This window comes from Platichthys flesus, chromosome 11, assembly GCF_949316205.1.
Source record: "Platichthys flesus chromosome 11, fPlaFle2.1, whole genome shotgun sequence".
NCBI lineage: Eukaryota > Metazoa > Chordata > Actinopteri > Pleuronectiformes > Pleuronectidae > Platichthys > Platichthys flesus.
Genome location: NC_084955.1, coordinates 26,656,765 through 26,681,331, shown reverse-complemented (window position 1 = coordinate 26,681,331; position 24,567 = coordinate 26,656,765). Strand labels below are relative to the sequence as shown.

At 37.8% G+C, this 24,567-nt stretch overlaps 1 protein-coding gene across 1 annotated transcript; it reads left to right on the top strand.

Moving 5' to 3' along the window:
• The first annotated feature begins 331 nt into the window (after positions 1-331).
• dcst1 (DC-STAMP domain containing 1) lies at positions 332-23,129 on the top strand. The gene is made up of 16 exons (XM_062399049.1): positions 332-1,904; positions 2,031-2,120; positions 12,479-12,553; positions 12,637-12,765; positions 12,901-13,040; positions 13,272-13,443; positions 13,544-13,687; positions 18,432-18,553; positions 18,628-18,776; positions 18,881-18,980; positions 19,098-19,193; positions 19,706-19,832; positions 21,301-21,417; positions 21,697-21,839; positions 22,055-22,147; positions 23,028-23,129. The coding sequence occupies exons 1-16, from the start codon at positions 332-334 to the stop codon at positions 23,100-23,102; spliced, it is 3,345 nt and encodes a 1,114-aa protein (XP_062255033.1). The 3' UTR covers positions 23,103-23,129.
• Positions 23,130-24,567: the final 1,438 nt, after the last annotated feature.

The following is a 24,567-nucleotide window of genomic DNA, read 5'->3' as shown; positions in this document are numbered from 1 at the left end:
CCTCACTGCTCAGAACTGGTAGCCATTTCATCCCATCATACGTGCCTTTTTGACCTGAAGAAGACCCAAGAGGGTCGAAACGTCGTCAGGTGGCACGTTAACACGAGTGACTCGGTCACGTGTTTTTCATTTTTGATTTTTATTTTCACTTTTTTTATTTTTTGAAGTTTTTGATTTTATTTCATAAATTGGACATTTTATATACAAAATTTATTATAAATATCTCCTTAATAAATAGAAAACAACTACAACTATATTAAAAATTATAATTCATTATATATAAATAACAAAGGCGACACAGACTTATATTAGAAATTCACACAACACAAACATGACCTTTTATGACCAAATTGACAGAGGTTGGACGACGGTGGTATATGGGAAACGACAAGGTCGTCCCTACCATCGCAATAGGGACCAGGTAGCCCCCTGGAGGAAGGACAGCGCACCTTCCGCCACCTTTAAAAGGAGGCGGATCAATTTCCCCTATCCTAACCGGCCAGTGCCTCCTCCAGGTCCTCGCTACCTGGGCCCTCAGTCCAGATCCTACGCGGCAGTGGCCCGCCAGAACAACAGCAGGCCTGCTTTTAGATTCACGGCCCCTGGTGGCAACAGACCACAGAACAACCGTGTTCCATTCCTACCACCTGGTGGTAACAGACCACAGACCAATCGGGATCAGTATATACCACCTGACCCAGCTTTTAGCAGGTTGGCAAGGAAAATGCACTCTGTAATTAAACAGGTGCATCACCTGCAGAATGTAGCAGTTAAACCGGGTAAAGCAGAACCCCGGATGATCTCCAACATGGTGGAAACCCTGACCACCATGATCAAACCAGCAGCACCCACTCCCAACACATCAGACCTCATAATGGGGAATGCCAAGAATTGGGGGTACAATACACTCCTAATTCTTGAGCAACATTACATAGAGGGATTGGAAGCAACCATCAAGGAGATCTCTAGCGATCTGACCGGGGACTGGAAAGCAGCTTTCCAGGTGGCTACTAAGTGGGCCCGGAAAAATTTGTCCAGGCTCACACAGGAGGTTGTAGATCACGCAGAGGCGCTGCTAACAACATATGAGAACGGGCAGGCTGTTTCTGACACGGAACAACAGCCTGCACCGCCACAAGCTACACAACGCAAACAACATGCACAACACAACACACAACACACACCACAACGGACTGAACAAGTGGTGGCACAGGCCCCAAGACGCAACATGGCAAAGAACACAGTGACGGCCGGGACTGACACAGGGACAGACTGGTTAGGCGTCACGGTTTTGCCGACTACCCAGCTGTCTCCCAAACAACGAAGGACAAAACGCAGACTGGTTAGACAAAACACTTGTGTTGTGTCTGAGAACAGCTCGGCGCTGGAGATAGATTCGAGTGACAATGACTGGCCTATACCTCCACGCGCTAGGCGCTGCACTAGGCCATTGCTGGAAGACTCCCCACTGGACACCAGCGATGGTCTAGAGGCAGACACCACACCAAACTTGATCCCTCTTCAAACCGCAGTAGCCAAGAAACAAGTAGTTTCAGCAATGGTTCACCAACTTCCGGTTCCCCAAAAGGAAACAGCTACGGAATCCAGCGATGTGGAGGATCTGTTGTTGGACCTCACTCCGGCACCCGAACCACCTAGTTGCAGGGTTACCAGACACATTAACACCAACCGCAAATTGGTGGACTGGGAGTTGACGGTCTTTAAAAAGTGGCTCATCATTGGGGACTCTAATCTGTCCAAAATACCACCCTATTCAATCCCGGACCTACAGATTGAGAGTTACCCGGGGGCTAACTTCCGCAACGCTCAGGCCATAATGGCGAAAGTAATCTGCAAAACTGTGGTGGAAAAAGTGGTTTTGTCATTTGGCATCAATTGCAGAGGTCAGAAGGCCAAAATGACTTCTGTAAAACAAATGCAGTCTGCATTGAGAACTGCCAAATTGCACTTTCCCTACTCTGAGATCTGGATCCCCATGATCAATTTTTCTCCGGCTCTGCCTGTTTCAGAGTCAAGCTGTTTACGGACGCTTAATGAGCACATCCGTAGAAACATGCCGTACCTCATCAAACTAGAGGACAAGTTGTTTTCTACGGAAAGTGACAACATCCACTGGACCAAGAGAACCGCACAGGCAATGCTGGTCCACTGGTCCACCATTTTAAACTTCAGGGCCCCACGAGCCTTCTAAAGGAGGGGGCTAACAGTTCAACCTCACAAAATGTGTTGGTACTGGCTAAAGATTTTAACCTTTCAAAGCCACAATGTGATCTTTTAGAAAAAGGCTTGACCTTCATCCCAACAGTAGACATAAACAAACATCAGAGAAGACAATTAGAAACAGATATTCAAAATTACCATAGAAAAATAAAGTTGGCCTCATTTTTTAAAGAGTCACAGCAGAAAAAACCTCTGCCTTACATGGCCCCTTCAATTTGGACACCACCACCGGATAAGATTCCACCACAGGTGAATCTTCTGATCCAAAAAGACTGCGACACACTAAACACACATTTTAAAAGTTACAAAGAAAAGTCTAATCTATCGTATAACGAGATAAAAGCTATTAAACAACTGAGCCAAAACAAACACATTGTTATTAAACCTGCCGATAAGGGGAGTGTGGTAGTGATATTAGGAAGGGAGCAATACGTGATGGAGGCCCAGAGGCAATTAGATAACCCGACATATTATAAAAAACTGAGTGAACCCATTTATTTAAAAACAATACCTGTTATTCATAATATTTTAAATAAATTACATAAGAATAAATATATAAATAGTAGACAAAAACAGTATTTAAAAGGAGAAAACCAGCCGAGAGCTCGGAGATTCTATATGCTCCCAAAAATCCACAAGGATCCACAAACATGGACCGTACCATTCGAAGTGCCTCCAGGCAGACCTATTGTTTCTGACTGTGGTAGTGAGACATACAAAACGGCAGAATTTATTGATTATCATCTTAATCCCTTATCTACAAAACACATATCATACATCAAAGACACATACCATTTTGTAGACATTGTCAAAAATTTAAAAATCCCTAAAAATTCATCATCATTATTTTTTACTATTGATATAGACAGCCTATATACTAATATTGACACCCAGGCTGGACTATTGGCTGTAAAAAATATAATGTCAAAATATCCTGATGTTACAAGGCCAGATCAGGCAATATTAAAACTATTAGAAATAAATCTTATTAAAAATGATTTTGAATTTAACGGACATTTTTATTTACAAGTAAAGGGTACGGCAATGGGCAAAAAATTTGCCCCTGCCTATGCCAACATTTTTATGGCGGATTGGGAGGAAAAAGCCCTGGCAAAATGCCCCAAAAAGCCGCTTCATTACTATAGATATTTGGACGATATTTGGGGTATTTGGACCTACTCTAGGGAAAATTTTGATGAATTCATTAAAGTGTTGAATACACATGACGCTTCTATTTCTTTGAAGTATGTCACAGATGACCATTCGGTGGACTTTTTGGACACTACAGTTTTTAAAGCACCGACATTTGCACACACACAAAAATTAGACATCAAAGTTCATTTTAAGGACACAGACACACACGCGCTGCTTTTTAAAACAAGCTTTCATCCTGCGCACACATACAAGGGATTAATAAAATCACAGCTAATGAGATTCCGCAGAATATGTACACGAAGTTCTGACTTCGTTACAGCAGGCAAAATACTGTTTAGGTCTCTAAGAAATAGAGGATATTCTAGGTCATTTTTGAGACATTGTTTAAAGCACTATAGAGATGAAAAACCAAAAATGAATACAAACATGATTCCTCTGATCACAACATTTTCCACTATAAGTAAAATTATGAATAACAAACTTAAAAACAATTTTAAAACTATGATTCAAGATCAGGGACTATTGGATAAGTTCCAAGTTATTTCGGCTTATAGGAGGAATAAAAACTTAAAAGATTTTTTGGTCAGGGCAACACTCACACCATTACATCAGAAGGAAAACAACATTTTATCACAAGTATTTTGCAAAATGGAATTTGTCAGAAACATGCAAACAAAGACAAATTTTATTATTAAGCAACATTTTACACCACAAACATCTAATTGTGTGTATTTAATATTCTGCAAGAAATGTAGAAAACAATACGTAGGAGAAACCAAAAATTCCATAGCTACAAGAATGACACAACATAGATACAATTTGAGACACAAAGTAAAAACAGATACTCCCCTGATTAAACATTTTTTATTACATGGACTACAGTCAATTAAAGTAGCAGGCCTCCAACATAATTCAACTTGGACGGACATGGACAGGAGAAAAATTGAGAGGAGATGGATCTTTCTCCTCGGGACCAAGGAGCCAATAGGCTTAAATATAAATTATTAGACGAAATTAGAACTGTACGTGGCAGATTGCCCTAAACCTAACCATTTTTTTAGAAGAACTATGCCTAAACCTAAGTTATTACTATGGTATAACCCTAATTCACATTTGCTCTGTTTAAAACCTAGCCATGGATCATAGCCCTAACCCTAAATCATTTTTATTCTATGCCTAAACCTAAGTTATTACTAGGGTCTAACCCTAATTCATATTTGCTCTGTTTAAAACCTAGCCAGGGATTATAGCCCTAACCCTAACCATTTTTTATTCTATGCCTAAACCTAAGTTATTACTAGGGTCTAACCCTAATTCATATTTGCTCTGTTTAAAACCTAGCCAGGGATCATAGCCCTAACCCTAACCATTTTTTATTCTATGCCTAAACCTAAAGTCTCTGTTTTTATTTATTTTTTTATTTATTTTTTTATTGCTTTATAGTAAATTAACAAGCTCAAATACAGAACACATTGTTTATGGATAAGTTAGAACAAGAACAGTTTAAAATCGTAAAGTCACAAAGTTCATTTTGTTACTTTTTTAATTTTTATAAAAAATATAAAATATATATATATAAAAAAAATTATAAACAGAAGAAAATATATAAACAAGTTTAAAAATCCATAGATACACGGTATCAGGATGATTCACAGCCACAAGAAGTGAAGCTCACATTAGAATCAACAGGGGGGAGGAGTCTGAGGGCCAGCCTATATATAGAGGAGCCCTCCGTCTCCTCACTGTTGCTCTGATCTTCGTAGGGGAAAGACCTCACTGCTCAGAACTGGTAGCCATTTCATCCCATCATACGTGCCTTTTTGACCTGAAGAAGACCCAAGAGGGTCGAAACGTCGTCAGGTGGCACGTTAACACGAGTGACTCGGTCACGTGTTTTTCATTTTTGATTTTTATTTTCACTTTTTTTATTTTTTGAAGTTTTTGATTTTATTTCATAAATTGGACATTTTATATACAAAATTTATTATAAATATCTCCTTAATAAATAGAAAACAACTACAACTATATTAAAAATTATAATTCATTATATATAAATAACAAAGGCGACACAGACTTATATTAGAAATTCACACAACACAAACATGACCTTTTATGACCAAATTGACAGAGGTTGGACGACGGTGGTATATGGGAAACGACAAGGTCGTCCCTACCATCGCAATAGGGACCAGGTAGCCCCCTGGAGGAAGGACAGCGCACCTTCCGCCACCTTTAAAAGGAGGCGGATCAATTTCCCCTATCCTAACCCTAACCCTAACCCTAACCCTAACCCTAACCCTAACCTAGGCCCCAATCCTAATCCTAACCCAACCCAGAACCTAAACCCTAACCCTAACCTAGGCCCCAATCCTAACCCTAACCCTATTAACCCTACTAACCCTAACCCTAACTCAACCCAGAACCTAAACCCTAATCCTAACCCTAACCCTAACCTAGGCCCTAACCCTAACCATAACCCTAACCCTCTCTCCGAGACCACAACCAATCATCCTCCCAATAACCCTGAAATCAAACCCGTATTAATTCCATTCATATCTACATTCTCTCATCAAACAACCAGACTCCATAACCTTATTAAACAAAACTTCTCCCACACCCAAACAATACATCCGGCTTTCCATAACCATAACACAATTTCCGCCTATAGAAAAAATAAAAATCTCCATAGCCTTCTTATAAAATCTAAATATACTGACAATAGACCCCCCATTCAAATACAATATAATACACATTACAAAAATAGAAAATTCATATTCAACCCCCACAGCACAACAGCATTTCCAACACTCGGCACATTCTCCCTTAATACTAGTAACGTAATATACATCATCACATGCACCACCTGCCATAAACACTATATAGGAGAGACTAAACATACAATACTTACACGCCTCAAGCAACATATGTATAACATTGGGGAAGGCAAATTAACCACCCACCTGGTCAAACATTTCCAGCAACACCCCACCAATAAACTAATAATCTCAGGTTTGGAGAGCAGCGACCAATGGACTGTTGGGCAGAGAAAGAGGGCAGAAAAATTATGGATCCATAAAATGAACACCATTGTGCCTGCGGGGCTGAATGATGACACCATCCAGTTGCGACAGGCCCGGGGAGTGTCCTGACTTGCCCCTTTCTCTGCCCCACGGTCCTGACTGCTGTGCTCTGCCTGGGGATTGAACCCTGGTCCCCGGGATGGTGGAGCTGTACTCTACCAACCTGACTATCACCACACTGTCAAATTCCCAACCGGTTTGAACGAAATAGGTCAGTAGGCCAGTGCCACAAAAATCAAAACCCTGAACCCTAAACCCTAAACCTAACCCAAACCTAACCCTAACCCTAACCCTAACCCTAACCCTAACCGTTTTCACCTAACCCTAACCCTAACCCTAACCCTAACCCTTCTGATCCAAAAAGACTGCGACACACTAAACACACATTTTAAAAGTTACAAAGAAAAGTCTAATCTATCGTATAACGAGATAAAAGCTATTAAACAACTGAGCCAAAACAAACACATTGTTATTAAACCTGCCGATAAGGGGAGTGTGGTAGTGATATTAGGAAGGGAGCAATACGTGATGGAGGCCCAGAGGCAATTAGATAACCCGACATATTATAAAAAACTGAGCGAACCCATTTATTTAAAAACAATACCTGTTATTCATAATATTTTAAATAAATTACATAAGAATAAATATATAAATAGTAGACAAAAACAGTATTTAAAAGGAGAAAACCAGCCGAGAGCTCGGAGATTCTATATGCTCCCAAAAATCCACAAGGATCCACAAACATGGACCGTACCATTCGAAGTGCCTCCAGGCAGACCTATTGTTTCTGACTGTGGTAGTGAGACATACAAAACGGCAGAATTTATTGATTATCATCTTAATCCCTTATCTACAAAACACATATCATACATCAAAGACACATACCATTTTGTAGACATTGTCAAAAATTTAAAAATCCCTAAAAATTCATTATCATTATTTTTTACTATTGATATAGACAGCCTATATACTAATATTGACACCCAGGCTGGACTATTGGCTGTAAAAAATATAATGTCAAAATATCCTGATGTTACAAGGCCAGATCAGGCAATATTAAAACTATTAGAAATAAATCTTATTAAAAATGATTTTGAATTTAACGGACAATTTTATTTACAAATAAAGGGTACGGCAATGGGCAAAAAATTTGCCCCTGCCTATGCCAACATTTTTATGGCGGATTGGGAGGAAAAAGCTCTGGCAAAATGCCCCAAAAAGCCGCTTCATTACTATAGATATTTGGACGATATTTGGGGTATTTGGACCTACTCTAGGGAAAGTTTTGATGAATTCATTAAAGTGTTGAATACACATGACGCTTCTATTTCTTTGAAGTATGTCACAGATGACCATTCGGTGGACTTTTTGGACACTACAGTTTTTAAAGCACCGACATTTGCACACACACAAAAATTAGACATCAAAGTTCATTTTAAGGACACAGACACACACGCGCTGCTTTTAAAAACAAGCTTTCATCCTGCGCACACATACAAGGGATTAATAAAATCACAGCTAATGAGATTCCGCAGAATATGTAAATAGAGGATATTCTAGGTCATTTTTGAGACATTGTTTAAAGCACTATAGAGATGAAAAAACAAAAATGAATACAAACATGATTCCTCTGATCACAACATTTTCCACTATAAGTAAAATTATGAATAACAAACTTAAAAACAATTTTAAAACTATGATTCAAGATCAGGGACTATTGGATAAGTTCCAAGTTATTTCGGCTTATAGGAGGAATAAAAACTTAAAAGATTTTTTGGTCAGGGCAACACTCACACCATTACATCAGAAGGAAAACAACATTTTATCACAAGTATTTTGCAAAATGGAATTTGTCAGAAACATGCAAACAAAGACAAATTTTATTATTAAGCAACATTTTACACCACAAACATCTAATTGTGTGTATTTAATATTCTGCAAGAAATGTAGAAAACAATACGTAGGAGAAACCAAAAATTCCATAGCTACAAGAATGACACAACATAGATACAATTTGAGACACAAAGTAAAAACAGATACTCCCCTGATTAAACATTTTTTATTACATGGACTACAGTCAATTAAAGTAGCAGGCCTTCAACATAATTCAACTTGGACGGACATGGACAGGAGAAAAATTGAGAGGAGATGGATCTTTCTCCTCGGGACGAAGGAGCCAATAGGCTTAAATATAAATTATTAGACGAAATTAGAACTGTACGTGGCAGATTGCCCTAAACCTAACCATTTTTTTAGAAGAACTAGGCCTAAACCTTAGTTATTACTATGGTCTAACCCTAATTCATATTGGCTTTGTTTAAAACCTAGCCAGGGATCATAGCCCTAACCCTAAATAATTGTTATTCTATGCCTAAACCTAAGTTATTACTAGGGTCTAACCCTAATTCAGATTTGCTCTGTTTAAAACCTAGCCAAGGATCATAGCCCTAACCCTAACCATTTTTTATTCTATGCCTAAACCTAAGTTATTACTAGGGTCTAACCCTAATTCATATTTGCTCTGTTTAAAACCTAGCCAGGGATCATAGCCCTAACCCTAACCATTTTTTATTCTATGCCTAAACCTAAAGTCTCTGTTTTTATTTAATTTTTTTATTTTTTATTGCTTTATAGTAAATTAACAAGCTCAAATACAGAACACATTGTTTATGAATAAGTTAGAACAAGAACAGTTTAAAATCATAAAGTCACAAGTTCATTTTGTTACTTTTTTAATTTTTATAAAAAATATAAAATATATAAAAAATTATAAACAGAAGAAAATATATAAACAAGTTTAAAAATCCATAGATACACGGTATCAGGATGATTCACAGCCACAAGAAGTGAAGCTCACATTAGAATCAACAGGGGGGAGGAGTCTGAGGGCCAGCCTATATATAGAGGAGCCCTCCGTCTCCTCACTGTTGCTCTGATCTTCGTAGGGGAAAGACCTCACTGCTCAGAACTGGTAGCCATTTCATCCCATCATACGTGCCTTTTTGACCTGAAGAAGACCCAAGAGGGTCGAAACGTCGTCAGGTGGCACGTTAACACGAGTGACTCGGTCACGTGTTTTTCATTTTTGATTTTTATTTTCACTTTTTTTATTTTTTGAAGTTTTTGATTTTATTTCATAAATTGGACATTTTATATACAAAATTTATTATAAATATCTCCTTAATAAATAGAAAACAACTACAACTATATTAAAAATTATAATTCATTATATATAAATAACAAAGGCGACACGGACTTATATTACAAATTCACACAACACAAACATGACCTATTATGACCAAAATGACAGAGGTTGGACGACGGTGGCATATGGGAAACGACAAGGTCGTCCCTACCATCGCAATAGGGACCAGGTAGCCCCCTGGAGGAAGGACAGCGCACCTTCCGCCACCTTTAAAAGGAGGCGGATCAATTTCCCCTATCCTAACCCTAACCCTAACCCTAACCCGATTTTTCAGGTCCATGGATATTACCGTTCTCATCTAACCCTAACCCTAACCCTAACAACTTATTTTTCATGCTGATCAGTAGGTGGCGCTATGACTCTTAGTTAACACTGGCATATGGAGCTGTTCAAACTGAGACTCTGATCCAAGTTGGGACAAAAATATTTTTTTGGTGTTGACTGGACAATGCACAGTGGAGTTAAAAAAAACATCCCTTTCACAAACGTAAGGGTTAGGGTTAGGGTTATATGGCTTTTGCCCTGTCGGTGCTCGGGTCCTTATATCATCGATATCATACACAAGTTAATGGTCATTATTTCTTATCCTCAAAAGATCAACTTCCCTTTTCAATTGCACAACCTCTATTTCAATTGTTAGATAGAGTGTGTTTCAATTGAATATTGGGTTTTTCTTTTAGCATTATCTACAACCAGGGACTTTGTTGCTCTACATGTGTACAACCTCATAGGAAGTGTCGGCACGTGCCTCTAGCGGTTGCCTGATTGATTGTACCAATGGTGTGGAGCAGTTTCTCTTACATTGAGTGGCAGGTTGTCTCTCTGCCACCAAGGGAAATCTGCTCTGTCCCAGCTCGGTTTTTGTGAGTCCGGTGCCTTGAAAGTCCAGGAGATTCAATAAGATTGTGTCCTGGAGACTCTTTTTTTCTTCTGGTGATTTACATTATTCTTAAAATGACCGTTAAATGGACCATATCATAAAGTGATTGATTATAGTGAGTTAGTAACTGTGCCCGGGATTTGTACTGTTCTTACAGTAATAAGCTCGGTAGTGGATGCCATTCACTCGTAAAATAATAATCATAGGCAGGATCAATGCCAAATCAAGATTATTACATACCTAACCCTAACCCTATGATCTTGTCTGTGTAAGAGCTTTTGACTTAAATATATTATCATACATGTAATGAAGAAGAACAGTCATTGCAGCAGACAGAGCTTTTCCATGGGCATAATTTCATAGCTACTTATACTTTCTGGGTGAATTACTTTTACAGTGCTCATTACTATTACACAAGAAAATAGAGCAAACCAGTTTAAAATGTTGGATGAAATAGAAGACTTATCTTCTATCTCATTAAAGGAGCCTTCTCCATTTTGGAGAACTGAGTTCTAAGACACACCCACAACTCCAGCTTGATCCTGTAGAACCTGGACTATCTAGGTCCTCAGCATCAGAGATTTCTGTCTTGGAATCGAGACCAAGAATTGCCTCCTCATCTTCCTCATCTTCCTCATCCTGGTCTTCGTACAGCATCTTCATGATCAACCGTGAGTCTGAAATGATTGGGACCAGCCATACTAACACTCTCGACAAAGAAAATCAAAAGCATATCAATCAGTCTGTTAAGTTTAACAATGTTATAATTTTAGATTTATTTTGTTGAGCTAACTAGAAAAGAAGCTAGCTAGCTAAGAGCTAGTTAGTATTGTACATATTTGTCTTTCTCACTAGTAATGGATTGTGAAATTAATGGCAGGTGTTCCATAGTGAATAATATCTGTAAGGGTCGTTTTTGACCCATGTTTGTAAAAGTGATTTGGAAATACACAATTAAATTTATTTATAAATTAAATACGGAAAAGGGAAAATAATGATTTGTGATAATCAAAAACAAGACATTTAATCAATATATTAATTAAACATATTATATTTTTGATAATGAAATACTTTTTTTAAATATAGCAAAGAAACCCTCATGAAATAACACATTAAATAAATATGGGTAATTTTTAACCCTGTGCATTAGAAGGGATGAGATACATAAACGATTTGTATTCAAAAAGTAACAATGGGAATTTTAATTAAGTATTTGTGATGTCAAAATACCAGTTAATCGGGGAATACCTGAAATACTGCTACAAATTTTTCATTAAGCAAAGAAATCCGTGTCAGTTTACTTTGATGTGACAGTGTCACTGGTCATACATTCCTTTGATGTCTTAGACTGTTGCAAAGGTGACATATTTATACGATCTGGAGAGGAAGTGTGTTTGACCAAAACAAATCTACTAGTCTAGCTACTTTAGGAGTTGATGTGTCCTACCTTCAGTCCTCATGAGACAGATATTGTGTCTTCCAGCTGTGAAGAGGCTCAGTTTGAGCTTCCTGCCTCCTGCTGTCCATCACTTCCTCTTCAGCCAATCAGAAGAGTTTCTGGTGTGTCACCTGGTGCTCAGAGCTCTGTTTGGAGCAGTGAGTGGTTCAGGTAGTAACATCTCTATGTGGTAACATTATTGTTTTTAGTTTTAGCTTTACAAAATGTCGCATTTTGCTCTTATATATATATATATATATATATATTTTTTTTTTTTTTTTTTTTTTTTATTTAGTTTCTGCAAAATGTAATTGTTTTATCTTTTCTAGAATTTTAATTTTTATATTTTTTATATGACAATAGCTGTTACTATTTAAACATTGTTTGAATGTATACATATGTATTACTTATTTATATATTTAGCTCTTTACATTGTTAAGTTGACCTTCATTTCCCCCCACATGGTTCCTTTACTTCAGTTCTTTTCCTGAGCATCATTCACAGCCTCCCTCTGACCTTTGACCTGAAGATGGCAGCAGGAAGTGTGTTTGTCGGTGAGGAGACGTCCCATTACCAGATGTTTACTTTCTAAAAAATCCACTCCTCTGACTTACGTTTGTATGTGTGTCTGTTCCAGTTGTGTGTGTCATTTGTGGGGCGTTGTCCTCCGCCTTCAGATGCTCAGTTCTCCTGATGTTTCCCAGCATGCTCGGCTCCCGTGGCCGAATGTACCTGATGGTGTTCATCCTGTCTGTGATCTCCACAGGTTATCAAAGACACACACACAATGACACACCCACTCACACACACACACACACACACACACACACACACACACACACACACACACACACACAAAGGCGTGTGTGATCATTGATGCAGTCGGTTGATGTCATTACAGGACCTGTCTCTAACATCGTGCATAACGTGCACTCAGCAGCTCTGTCTCTCAGCTGTAATCTGGACCTGCAGGTTCTTCACAGCAAGCTCCTGTGGCGACACGCCATCAGACCGTTCACAGTCATCACTCAGCAGCTTGTGGTGAGAACCAATCACAGCCAAGAATCTTTTTAAAATCAGCTGTGCACTGTTATTAACGCTTGATTTCAGCTGCATGTTATTCTATTAAAGACATTTATTACCACCACTTTGTAAAAGTATACAAATTAAACAAATTAATGATCAATTATCCAGTAAAACGTTCAGCATGAGGTGATCAGTACCTGATGATTAAGGGCCACTTTTTTCACAAGGCTGTTGTTTCGTGTTCAGGACGATAAAGCAGCGTTTGAGTCAGAGGCTCTGAGCATCAGCAGGAAGTTTCAGATCCTCAGAGATGAAGTCGTCGCTCAGTACGGATACGACCAGTTCAAACCACAGCGCGTGGAGCTTGACAGGAGCACCCAGGAACAGTTCACTGCAAAGACCATGATGCAGTGCGACAGTGAGTCAGACAACATCAGGTTTATTACATGTGTAACTGTCCAAATACTTATGGCCTGAGCACATGGACGGGTTAAAAGATTCCTGTTATGTAATTGCAGGTGTCGTGACTGAGGGAGTACGGCGCTGTTCTGATTGGTTCGAGGTCAGGTGGGCGAAGTGTATGGAGGCGATACCTGTTCCTGTTATAAGCCACATCCTCTGTGTCTCTATGAAATTCCACTTCCTGTGTGACATCATGAGAGGTAATCTTTATATACAGTCAAGACTTTGTTTACATATAGTTACTAATGGTCTTTACATCTATAATCGTCGCTGATGGTATTTATATATCGTCAGTAATGGTGTTTATATATCGTCAGTAATGGTGTTTATATATAGATAGATAGATAGATGGATAGATGGATACTTTATTAATCCCGAGGGAAATTCAGGTCATCCAGTAGCTTGTACACTTAACACATCACTGACATATATACATAAATCACATACATCACTTATATCACATACGGAGAGCATATATACAGATACAGGTATGGAATGCAATGATGTGATTGTGTCAGTGTCCAGTATTAAAGTGATTTTGTGCTGGAGTGGATAGTACAACAAAATATAAACTGTATTTATATTTATAAAAACAGGAGAAATATATATATATATAAATATATAGGAATATCAATCAATCAATCAATCAATCAATTTTTACCTGTATAGCCCATATTCACAAGTTACAATTCTTCTCATGGGCTATAACAGGGCATGACACCCTCTGTCCTTAACCCTCAACAAGAGTAAGGAAAAACTACGAAAAACCCTTTAACAGGTAAAACTACATAGAAACCTCAGAGACACATGTGAGGGATCCCTCTCCCAGGACGGACAGAAGTGCAATAGGTTCCACGAATATGTCACTGATGGTGTTTATATATCGTCAGTACTGGTGTTTATATATCGTCAGTAATGGTGTTTATATATCGTCAGTACTGGTGTTTATATATCGTCAGTACTGGTGTTTATATATCGTCAGTAATAGTGTTTATATATCGTCAGTAATGGTATTTATATATCGTCACTGATGGTGTTTATATATCGTCAGTGATGGTGTTTATATATCGTCAGTACTGGTGTTTATATATCGTCAGTAATGGTGTTTATATATCGTCAGTAATGGTGTTTATATATCGTCAGTACTGGTGTTTATATATCGTCAGTAATAGTGTTTATATATCGTCAGTAATGGTGTTTATATATCGTCAGTGATGGTGTTTATATATCGTCAGTGATGGTGTTTATATATCGTCAGTACTGGTGTTTATATATCGTCAGTAATGGTGTTTATATATCGTCAGTAATGGTGTTTATATATCGTCAGTACTGGTGTTTATATATCGTCAGTGATTGTGTTTATATATCGTCAGTGATTGTGTTTATATATCGTCAGTACTGGTGTTTATATATCGTCAGTAATGGTGTTTATATATCGTCAGTGATGGTGTTTATATATCGTCAGTACTGGTGTATATATATCGTCAGTAATAGTGTTTATATATCATCAGTAATGGTGTTCATATATCATCACTGATGGTGTTTATATATCGTCAGTGATTGTGTTTATATATCGTCAGTAATGGTGTTTATATATCGTCAGTACTGGTGTTTATATATCGTCAGTAATAGTGTTTATATATCATCAGTAATGGTGTTTATATATCGTCACTGATGGTGTTTATATATCGTCACTGATTGTGTTTATATATCGTCAGTGATTGTGTTTATATATCGTCAGTAATGGTGTTTATATATCGTCAGTATTGGTGTTTATATATCGTCAGTAATGGTGTTTATATATCGTCACTGATGGTGTTTATATATCGTCAGTAATGGTGTTTATATATCGTCAGTGATGGTTTTTATATATCGTCAGTGATGGCGTTTATATATCGTAGGTACTGGTGTGTATATATCGTCAGTAATAGTGTTTATATATCATCAGTAATGATGTTTATATATCGTCACTGATGGTGTTTATATATCGTCAGTGATGGTGTTTATATATCGTCAGTGATGGTGTTTATATATCGTCAGTGATTGTGTTTATATATCGTCAGTAATGGTGTTTATATATCGTCAGTGATGGTGTTTATATATCGTCAGTGATGGTGTTTATATATCGTCACTGATGGTGTTTATATATCGTCAGTGATGGTGTTTATATATCGTCAGTACTGGTGTATATATATCGTCAGTAATAGTGTTTATATATCATCAGTAATGGTGTTTATATATCATCACTGATGGTGTTTATATATCGTCAGTGATTGTGTTTATATATCGTCAGTGATTGTGTTTATATATCGTCAGTAATGGTGTTTATATATCGTCAGTACTGGTGTTTATATATCGTCAGTAATAGTGTTTATATATCATCAGTAATGGTGTTTATATATCGTCACTGATGGTGTTTATATATCGTCACTGATTGTGTTTATATATCGTCAGTAATGGTGTGTATATATCGTCACTGATGGTGTTTATATATCGTCAGTAATGGTGTTAGGTGTTTACGGTGTTTATGGTGTTTATATATCGTCACTGATTGTGTTTATATATCGTAAGTACTGGTGTTTATATATAGTCAGTGATTGTGTTTATATATCGTCAGTGATGGTGTTTATATATCGTCAGTGATGGTGTTTATATATCGTCAGTGATTGTGTTTATATATCGTCAGTGATTGTGTTTATATATCGTCAGTGATGGTGTTTATATATCGTCAGTGATGGTGTTTATATATCGTCAGTGATTGTGTTTATATATCGTCAGTGATGGTGTTTATATATCGTCAGTGATGGTGTTTATATATCGTCAGTGATGGTGTTTATATATCGTCAGTGATTGTGTTTATATATCGTCAGTAATGGTGTTTATATATCGTCAGTGATTGTGTTTTTATATCGTCAGTAATGGTGTTTATATATCGTCAGTACTGGTGTTTATATATTGTCAGTAATAGTGTTTATATATCATCAGTAATAGTGTTTTTATATCGTCACTGATGGTGTTTATATATCGTCAGTGATTGTGTTTATATATCGTCAGTGATTGTGTTTATATATCGTCAGTGATTGTGTTTATATAACGTCAGTAATGGTGTTTATATATCGTCAGTACTGGTGTTTATATATCGTCAGTAATGGTGTTTATATATCGTCACTGATGGTGTTTATATATCGTCAGTAATGGTGTTTATATATCGTCAGTGATGGTTTTTATATATCGTCAGTGATGGTGTTTATATATCGAAGGTACTGGTGTATATATATCGTCAGTAATAGTGTTTATATATCATCAGTAATGGTGTTTATATATCGTCACTGATGGTGTTTATATATCGTCAGTGATGGTGTTTATATATCGTCAGTGATGGTGTTTATATATCGTCAGTGATTGTGTTTATATATCGTCAGTCATGGTGTTTATATATCGTCAGTGATGGTGTTTATATATCGTCAGTACTGTTGTTTATATATCGTCAGTACTGGTGTATATATATCGTCAGTAATAGTGTTTATATATCATCAGTAATGGTGTTTATATATCGTCACTGATGGTGTTTATATATCGTCAGTGATGGTGTTTATATATCGTCAGTGATGGTGTTTATATATCGTCAGTGATTGTGTTTTTATATCGTCAGTAATGGTGTTTATATATCGTCAGTACTGGTGTTTATATATCGTCAGTGATTGTGTTTATATATCGTCAGTAATGGTGTTTATATATCGTCAGTGATTGTGTTTTTATATCGTCAGTAATGGTGTTTATATATCGTCAGTACTGGTGTTTATATATTGTCAGTAATAGTGTTTATATATCATCAGTAATGGTGTTTATATATCGTCACTGATGGTGTTTATATATCGTCAGTGATTGTGTTTATATATCGTCAGTGATTGTGTTTATATAACGTCAGTAATGGTGTTTATATATCGTCAGTACTGGTGTTTATATATCGTCAGTAATGGTGTTTATATATCGTCACTGATGGTGTTTATATATCGTCAGTAATGGTGTTTATATATCGTCAGTGATGGTTTTTATATATCGTCAGTGATGGTGTTTATATATCGAAGGTACTGGTGTATATATATCGTCAGTAATAGTGTTTATATATCATCAGTAATGGTGTTTATATATCGTCACTGATGGTGTTTATATATCGTCAGTGATGGTGTTTATATATCGTCAGTGATTGTGTTTATATATCGTCAGTCATGGTGTTTATATATCGTCAGTGATGGTGTTTATATATCGTCAGTGATGGTGTTTATATATCGTCAGTACTGTTGTTTATATATCGTCAGTACTGGTGTATATATATCGTCAGTAATAGTGTTTATATATCATCAGTAATGGTGTTTATATATCGTCACTGATGGTGTTTATATATCGTCAGTGATGGTGTTTATATATCGTCAGTGATGGTGTGTATATATCGTCACTGATGGTGTTTATATATCGTCAGTAATGGTGTTAGGTGTTTACGGTGTTTATGGTGTTTATATATCGTCACTGATTGTGTTTATATATCGTAAGTACTGGTGTTTATATATCGTCAGTACTGGTGTATATATATCGTCAGTAATAGTGTTTATATATCATCAGTAATGGTGTTTATATATCGTCACTGATGGTGTTTATATATCGTCAGTGATGATGTTTATATATCGTCAGTGATGGTGTTTATATATCGTCAGTAATGGTGTGTATATATCGTCACTGATGGTGTTTATATATCGTCAGTAATGGTGTTAGGTGTTTACGGTGTTTATGGTGTTTATATATCGTCACTGATTGTGTTTATATATCGTAAGTACTGGTGTTTATATATAGTCAGTGATTGTGTTTATATATCGTCAGTGATGGTGTTTATATATCGTCAGTGATGGTGTTTATATATCGTCAGTGATGGTGTTTATATATCGTCAGTGATGGGTCCCTGGTGTAAGCAGCACATTCCTGTGGAGGGAAACTTCGGTCGTCTCTTCGATCATCTGAACGTTTCAGTCGACATTTTGTCCAGAGAGTTCAGCACCGAGCTCGTTGTCCAGGTCAGAAAGTGATGTCATCAGCCAGTCACCTGTGTTTACATCCTGTCTGCCCTCTGACCTTTAACCTCTTGCAGGAGCAGCAGGCTGTGCTGGGCGAAGCTGCAAGTGATCACTTCACTCAGTCAGTGAAAAAGTCTCTCCACGGCCTGACGACCGTGATGAAGCAGCTGCTGGACGTTGTGCAGCTGTTGCTGTCCCTCACCATCATCAGCGTCTTCATCAGGTGAGAGGTCAGAGTCCTGTGAGGACATGACACCATGAATAAATTTAATAAATCTGCTGAGTCAGAGGACAAACTAATGTACTCCTGCTCCTCTTCCTCCTCAGGGCATTCTGGTACGTCAGACAGTACAGGAGAGACGTTCACTTTGACAATGTCTACATCACCACCTACTTCAGAAAGATCGACGCCCGCAGAAGAAGAGAGGTAATATCTTCATCACCTTCATCACCTTCATCACCTTCACCACCATCATCACCATCATCACCTCCATCACCATCAGAACAGTTTGATGCAACTGACGTGTTTCTCTCCTGAGTTCAGGGGAAACGTTTCCTGCTGCCACTGAGGAAATCAGAGAAGAAGAAGTTCATCGACCCTCTGAGCCTCAGGATTCATCCTGACGAGTTTCAGGAAGTGGTGAGTTCAACTGTTCCTGTCGTCTTCATCCTCATCTTCATCATCCTGGAGAGAAGAAAAGTCAAAAAAAACATTGAGATATTTCTTCAAACTTTTCAGACAATGAGTGAAGCTCATTGGATAATTAATTTAACTCTTATTTACTTTCAATTCAACAGCATTTAAGCTGAATTGGTGTGAATGGGATGATAGTGAAATATAATCTTATGTAATATAATAATTTACAATATTAAATATTGTTAACATCAACTCTACTGATCCTTAACACTGTATCTGTTACATGATAACTGAGTTTATATCACAGTGATATATTCAGGTGAAGATAAATATATCACTGTGATATAAATTAAACAGATCACATTTCATATGCTCTGTTTAATCACATTTTAATTGTAATACTGATTTGGACCACAAGAGGCTGAAGTTCTCCACAACCTCAGTAGAAAGAAATATAATCAGAGTGTGTGTGTGTGTGTGTGATTGTGTGTTTGTGTGTTTGTGTGTGTTGTCAGATGTCAGGTGTGTTTCAGCTGCTCTCTGTCGCTCTGCTGTGCATCGTCCTGCTGACTGTCGACTTCTCTGTGGTCCGGGCTCTGGACATCGTCAGCAGACACACCTCCATCCAGTTCAACCTGACCAGTAATCACACACACACGTTAATACACATTCACACACCCATACACAAACGCAGACACACACACACGTTAATACACATTCACAAACACGTTAATACACATTCACACACACACGTTAATACACATTCACACACACACACGTTAATACACATTCACTCACCCACACACCCACACAGACACACACACACACGTTAATACACATACACATTCACACACACACACACACTTTAATACACATTCACACACACGCACACACACACACTTTAATACACATCCACAGCTTTATTTGAAATTTGAAATCCACTGATCTGGATTCTTTGGGGAAAACTTATTTTCTCAGTTGATGTATATTTAAAATTGGAAATAATTTTAAAGACTCAAGAAATTATTAAAAAACAAGAAATGTAATTGAGTCTTGATAGAAAGAAGAAAAATGAATAGAATGAGAAACTGAATATTAACATTCGTTCGACACTTGACTCAAACATTAAGAACATGACATCATCAAATCAAATATCAAATAAACATTTATTGTTCCATAGGGAAATGTGTACATAACAATAACAACAACATTTTACACAAAGACACATCACACAAGACCCAGAATAAAAATGCAGAATAAAAGTGAGTTGATTATTGCACTTGCCCTTAAACACATAAATTGATAAAACACGATATAGCAAGATGAGAGACCGAACAGTAACTGGCATTTAAACGTAAAAACCAAAGAGTGAAATGTGCTAGTCAAGTGCGAGGGTTATTTGATGCATGACTGATTCAACGCATCTCCTTGTTGAGTAGAATGATGGACGTTGTAATGAACAAGAGCTTGCCATTCCATATCTAATTATGCTTTCAAGCACAGCAGAATTAAATATGGACAGGACGTAGGTGCTCACAACAAACAGTGAAAGTCTACAGTCAAGCTTTTGAGCTAGCACACAACAAGTCTGCATGGGCACTCCATCTCAGATAACAGTCCATGTGCATGCCCACATATTTAAAAGTGCTCACCTGCTCAATACCTTTGTCATAGGTTATCACTGGGTCATAAACTCTCACCTCTCTGCGGTCGAATATCATCTCCTTGACCTTTTTTATGTTAAAAATGTAGGCAAGTGTGGGGGGGCCTAAACTTGAAACATCCTCCTTGAGCATTGTCACAATTCTCTTTTCTAAACATTTCATAACCACAGATGTAAGAACTAGTGGTCTTAAGTCATTGTGAGAAGCTGTTTTTGGCACTGGAGTGATAATCGAATTTATTCCACAGCTCAGGATGTGGCTGCTCAGGGACTGTTGGAACATAGTAACCCAAGCAGCAGTCAGCTCCAAAGCACAGCTCCTTAGGAGGACTGCAGGCATAACAGGACCTGTAGATTTCATATTACACACTCTGCCAAAGACACATTGTACCTGCTGTGGTTCGATTATCAGACAGTGACAAGTGGGTAATGAAGTTCTCTCTCCAGGTAGTCACCAGGTGGATATCAGAGTGGGCGGGGCATCCATGATGGCCAACCTCCTGAGAAAAACGGTTTCAGCCTTCAACAGCTCGTCCGACTTTCACATCCACACCGACAACCGGAGTAGGTTAAAGGTCAAAGGTTATAACTGACAAAAGTATAACACAAAAATTATTTTACACTGACACAGAAATACTGTGTGTCTTATACAGTGGAGGCAAACTATAAAATCATATAAACATAAGTGATTGAGTTTTTAAAGATCTGTAAAACATGTCTTTCTAATATGGGATTCATATTATTTTCTGTTCTTATATTTGACATTGATCGATTTATCATGTTGTTTGAAACTGATCCAGCAGAGGGCAACAATTGAAAGTAACATCATCTCTTCCCCCTCAGAGTGTGTGTTTCCCCCAACCCCCCTCTCAGCAGGCGTGTATATGAGCTGTGTGGCTTGTGTCCTGTTGATGGCGCTCTTCACCTGCCTTCACGTTTACACCAATCGCCTTCCACGGGTCATCGCCGCCTTCTACCATCCGAAGGTACACACCCATCAATACACACTCATTAATACACAGGGACTGTATAGAAGACGATCAGAGACTGTTTATAAGGAAAATCCCCAAATGAATAAATACAAATTTTTTATAAAACTGATTCAACATGAAAAATTAAAAGAGGCATATTCAATATTTGTAACATTTTAATTTTATTGTGAACCAATATTTAATGTATAAAATGTGGTATATTGTCTCAGAAGGAGAAGAGGCGGGTTTTATACGCCTACAATCTGCAGCTCCACAGTCGGATCTCCTCCCGGGACAGTGAACACACCAGCAGCTGTGGGGAGGTGAGTTTCTCTTTGTGTTTCAATCTTTTATAAACTAATCAAATTTTCATTTAATGATGGTTTTGGATCAGAATCACTGAATTTCATTTGTTTTTACTTAAACTCTTGGGTTTATGCACTTATCCATAAATACTTGTTATATTGATAAACCAAAAATAAAATGTATATTTTATTAATTTAATCTTTTGTCATCCGCAGACTAATTCTAAATGTTGACAAAACTGTTTCACTCTTTTAATTCATTCTGTTGTGAACGTTTCTTGGATGGATGGTTGAATAGTGTTTGTTTGAGTTTTGTGTTTGTTGTCGTTCAGTTGTGTTGGTTTATGGTTATAAATGTGAGTCTCAATCAGTCAGTGTATTTAGATTTGTGAATGTGAACATGGATCCGAAAATCTGTATACCCTAATACGACCCTAAATTGTGTGAAGAAAATATCTTCAAATTTGTATTCAGATTTGAAAATGTATTAATAACTGTAAATTGGCTGTTTTTCACAGAACTAAAGGTCACTAGGTGGCGGTAGCACCTAGTGACCTTTAGTTCTGAAGGCTGCTCGATGGGAAAACACACAAATCGCCTCATGAGACAAACGTCAGGTGTAAAAAAAACGGGGAGAGGCCAACTGAGCAGAAACTGACGACCTTTCCGCCGTTATCTCCATGTTTGTGTTCACAGATTTGTCTCTACATTGAAAGAGATAAATACACTTTCACACATATATATATATGAAGATGTTTTCTTCACACACACTCATTCGAAGTACAGATTTGCAGATCCCTAAACCTAGATACACACGGATTGAGACTCACATTTTTGGTAATAGTTTTGCTTCAATAATTCCCCATATTGTTTGACATGTGATGTATTTGTTCTGCAGGTGTGTCAGTATCTGAGCCGGTGTGGGCGTCGCCTCTGTTGTCGCGGACAGGAAGACCCTCCGACCAACAAATAAACCATTTTCAGTTTGTTTCACTTCAACGTGAATTTATTAATAAAACAGATTTTCTATTTTATATAAACACTCAAGAGGCTCATCGGCTCCACCCACACTAACACACCTGACAGCAAATGTCACATGACCATTCACGTCCACGGGACATGTGGTGTAAACAGGAAGTACTTGGTTGCTTAGTTACAGACAATCTTCTGAAGGAGGAGCAGGGAGGACGAGGTGGAACTGTAACTGACAGGAAGTGTAACTGACAGGAAGTGTAACTGACAGGAAGTGCTACTGACAGGAAGTGCTACTGACAGGAAGTGCTACTGACAGGAAGTGTTACTGACAGGAAGTGTAACTTACAGGATGTGTTACTTACAGGAAGTGCTACTGACAGGAAGTGCTACTGACAGGAAGTGCTACTGACAGGAAGTTTAACTGCAGGAAGTGTAACTTACAGGAAGTGTAACTTTTAGGAAGTGCTAATGACAGGAAGTGTTACTGACAGGAAGTGTTACAACAGGTTGTGTTACTGACAGGAAGTGTTACTGACAGGATGTGTTACTGACAGGATTTGTTACTGACAGGAAATGTCACTGACAGGAAATGTTACGACAGGAAGTGTTTGCAACGCTGTGTGTTCACCGCTGGTAGTCGTGTCATGTGACTGATGAGAACCAATCAGGAAGATAAATTCTGTGTCATCGTTAACAAAAGACTGGAAACCATAGTAACCACAGTGCTGATCTACAAACCTCAGAGGTGTCAGTGTGGAGGGAGCCCGATGGTGGCGCTGCACGTTTCAACCTGAAGATTTTTTAGTGTGAGTGTGTAATGATCACATGACCACAATGTTTGCCTTCAGCAGAGTTATGTAACCAGCTGATCTCCAGCACGTGCTGCTCTCACTTCTTTTTAATCTAATGCTGAATCAGTTGTGAGCCGTAATCCTGCTGAACCCAGAACTGCTCAGGTCACACTCGCTCCCTTCTCACAGTTTGAACACACTTATTAACTTTTAAAGAGCTGACGTCACGTTGGACAAACATCGGAAATACTGCACTGTATTAATAAATATTGTAAATTGTTCAGAGCTAAGTCTGCTTTCTTATGTAGTAATAATGGTCAAAAGTCAGAAGGGCCCCGAATCACATTTTAGTCAGGGCCCCTGTTGGTGTGGGGCCGGCTCTGGTCTGATTGTTTTTTCAGTTTGAATCTGATTTAATTTCCTGCAGAAAGTATGATTTACGAAACGTTTGGGTTTGTTTGTATGATTTTAAGTTTCATCAAATACCTGTCAATCCTCTGAGGTATGTAAATACTGCATCCAACATATTTTCAAAATAAAATCCATCTGTCCTGCATACATTAAATAAAATGCAGCTGAAATATGTATCCCGCCCACACACACTCGTAGCCAATCAGGGGTCATTCTCATCTGTGAATCATTACGTTTAATTTAAGAACTGTTTCAGCCCAA

Excerpts from the sequence above, each read along its gene's own strand:
- dcst1 (XM_062399049.1), top strand. The coding sequence starts at position 332 with ATGACCTTTTATGACCAAATTGACAGAGGTTGGACGACGGTGGTATAT. Across the intron at positions 1,905-2,030 it reads ATTTGGCATCAATTGCAGAG|AGTCAAGCTGTTTACGGACG; the intron begins GTCAGAAGGCCA and ends TGCCTGTTTCAG. Across the intron at positions 18,554-18,627 it reads GCACCGAGCTCGTTGTCCAG|GAGCAGCAGGCTGTGCTGGG; the intron begins GTCAGAAAGTGA and ends AACCTCTTGCAG.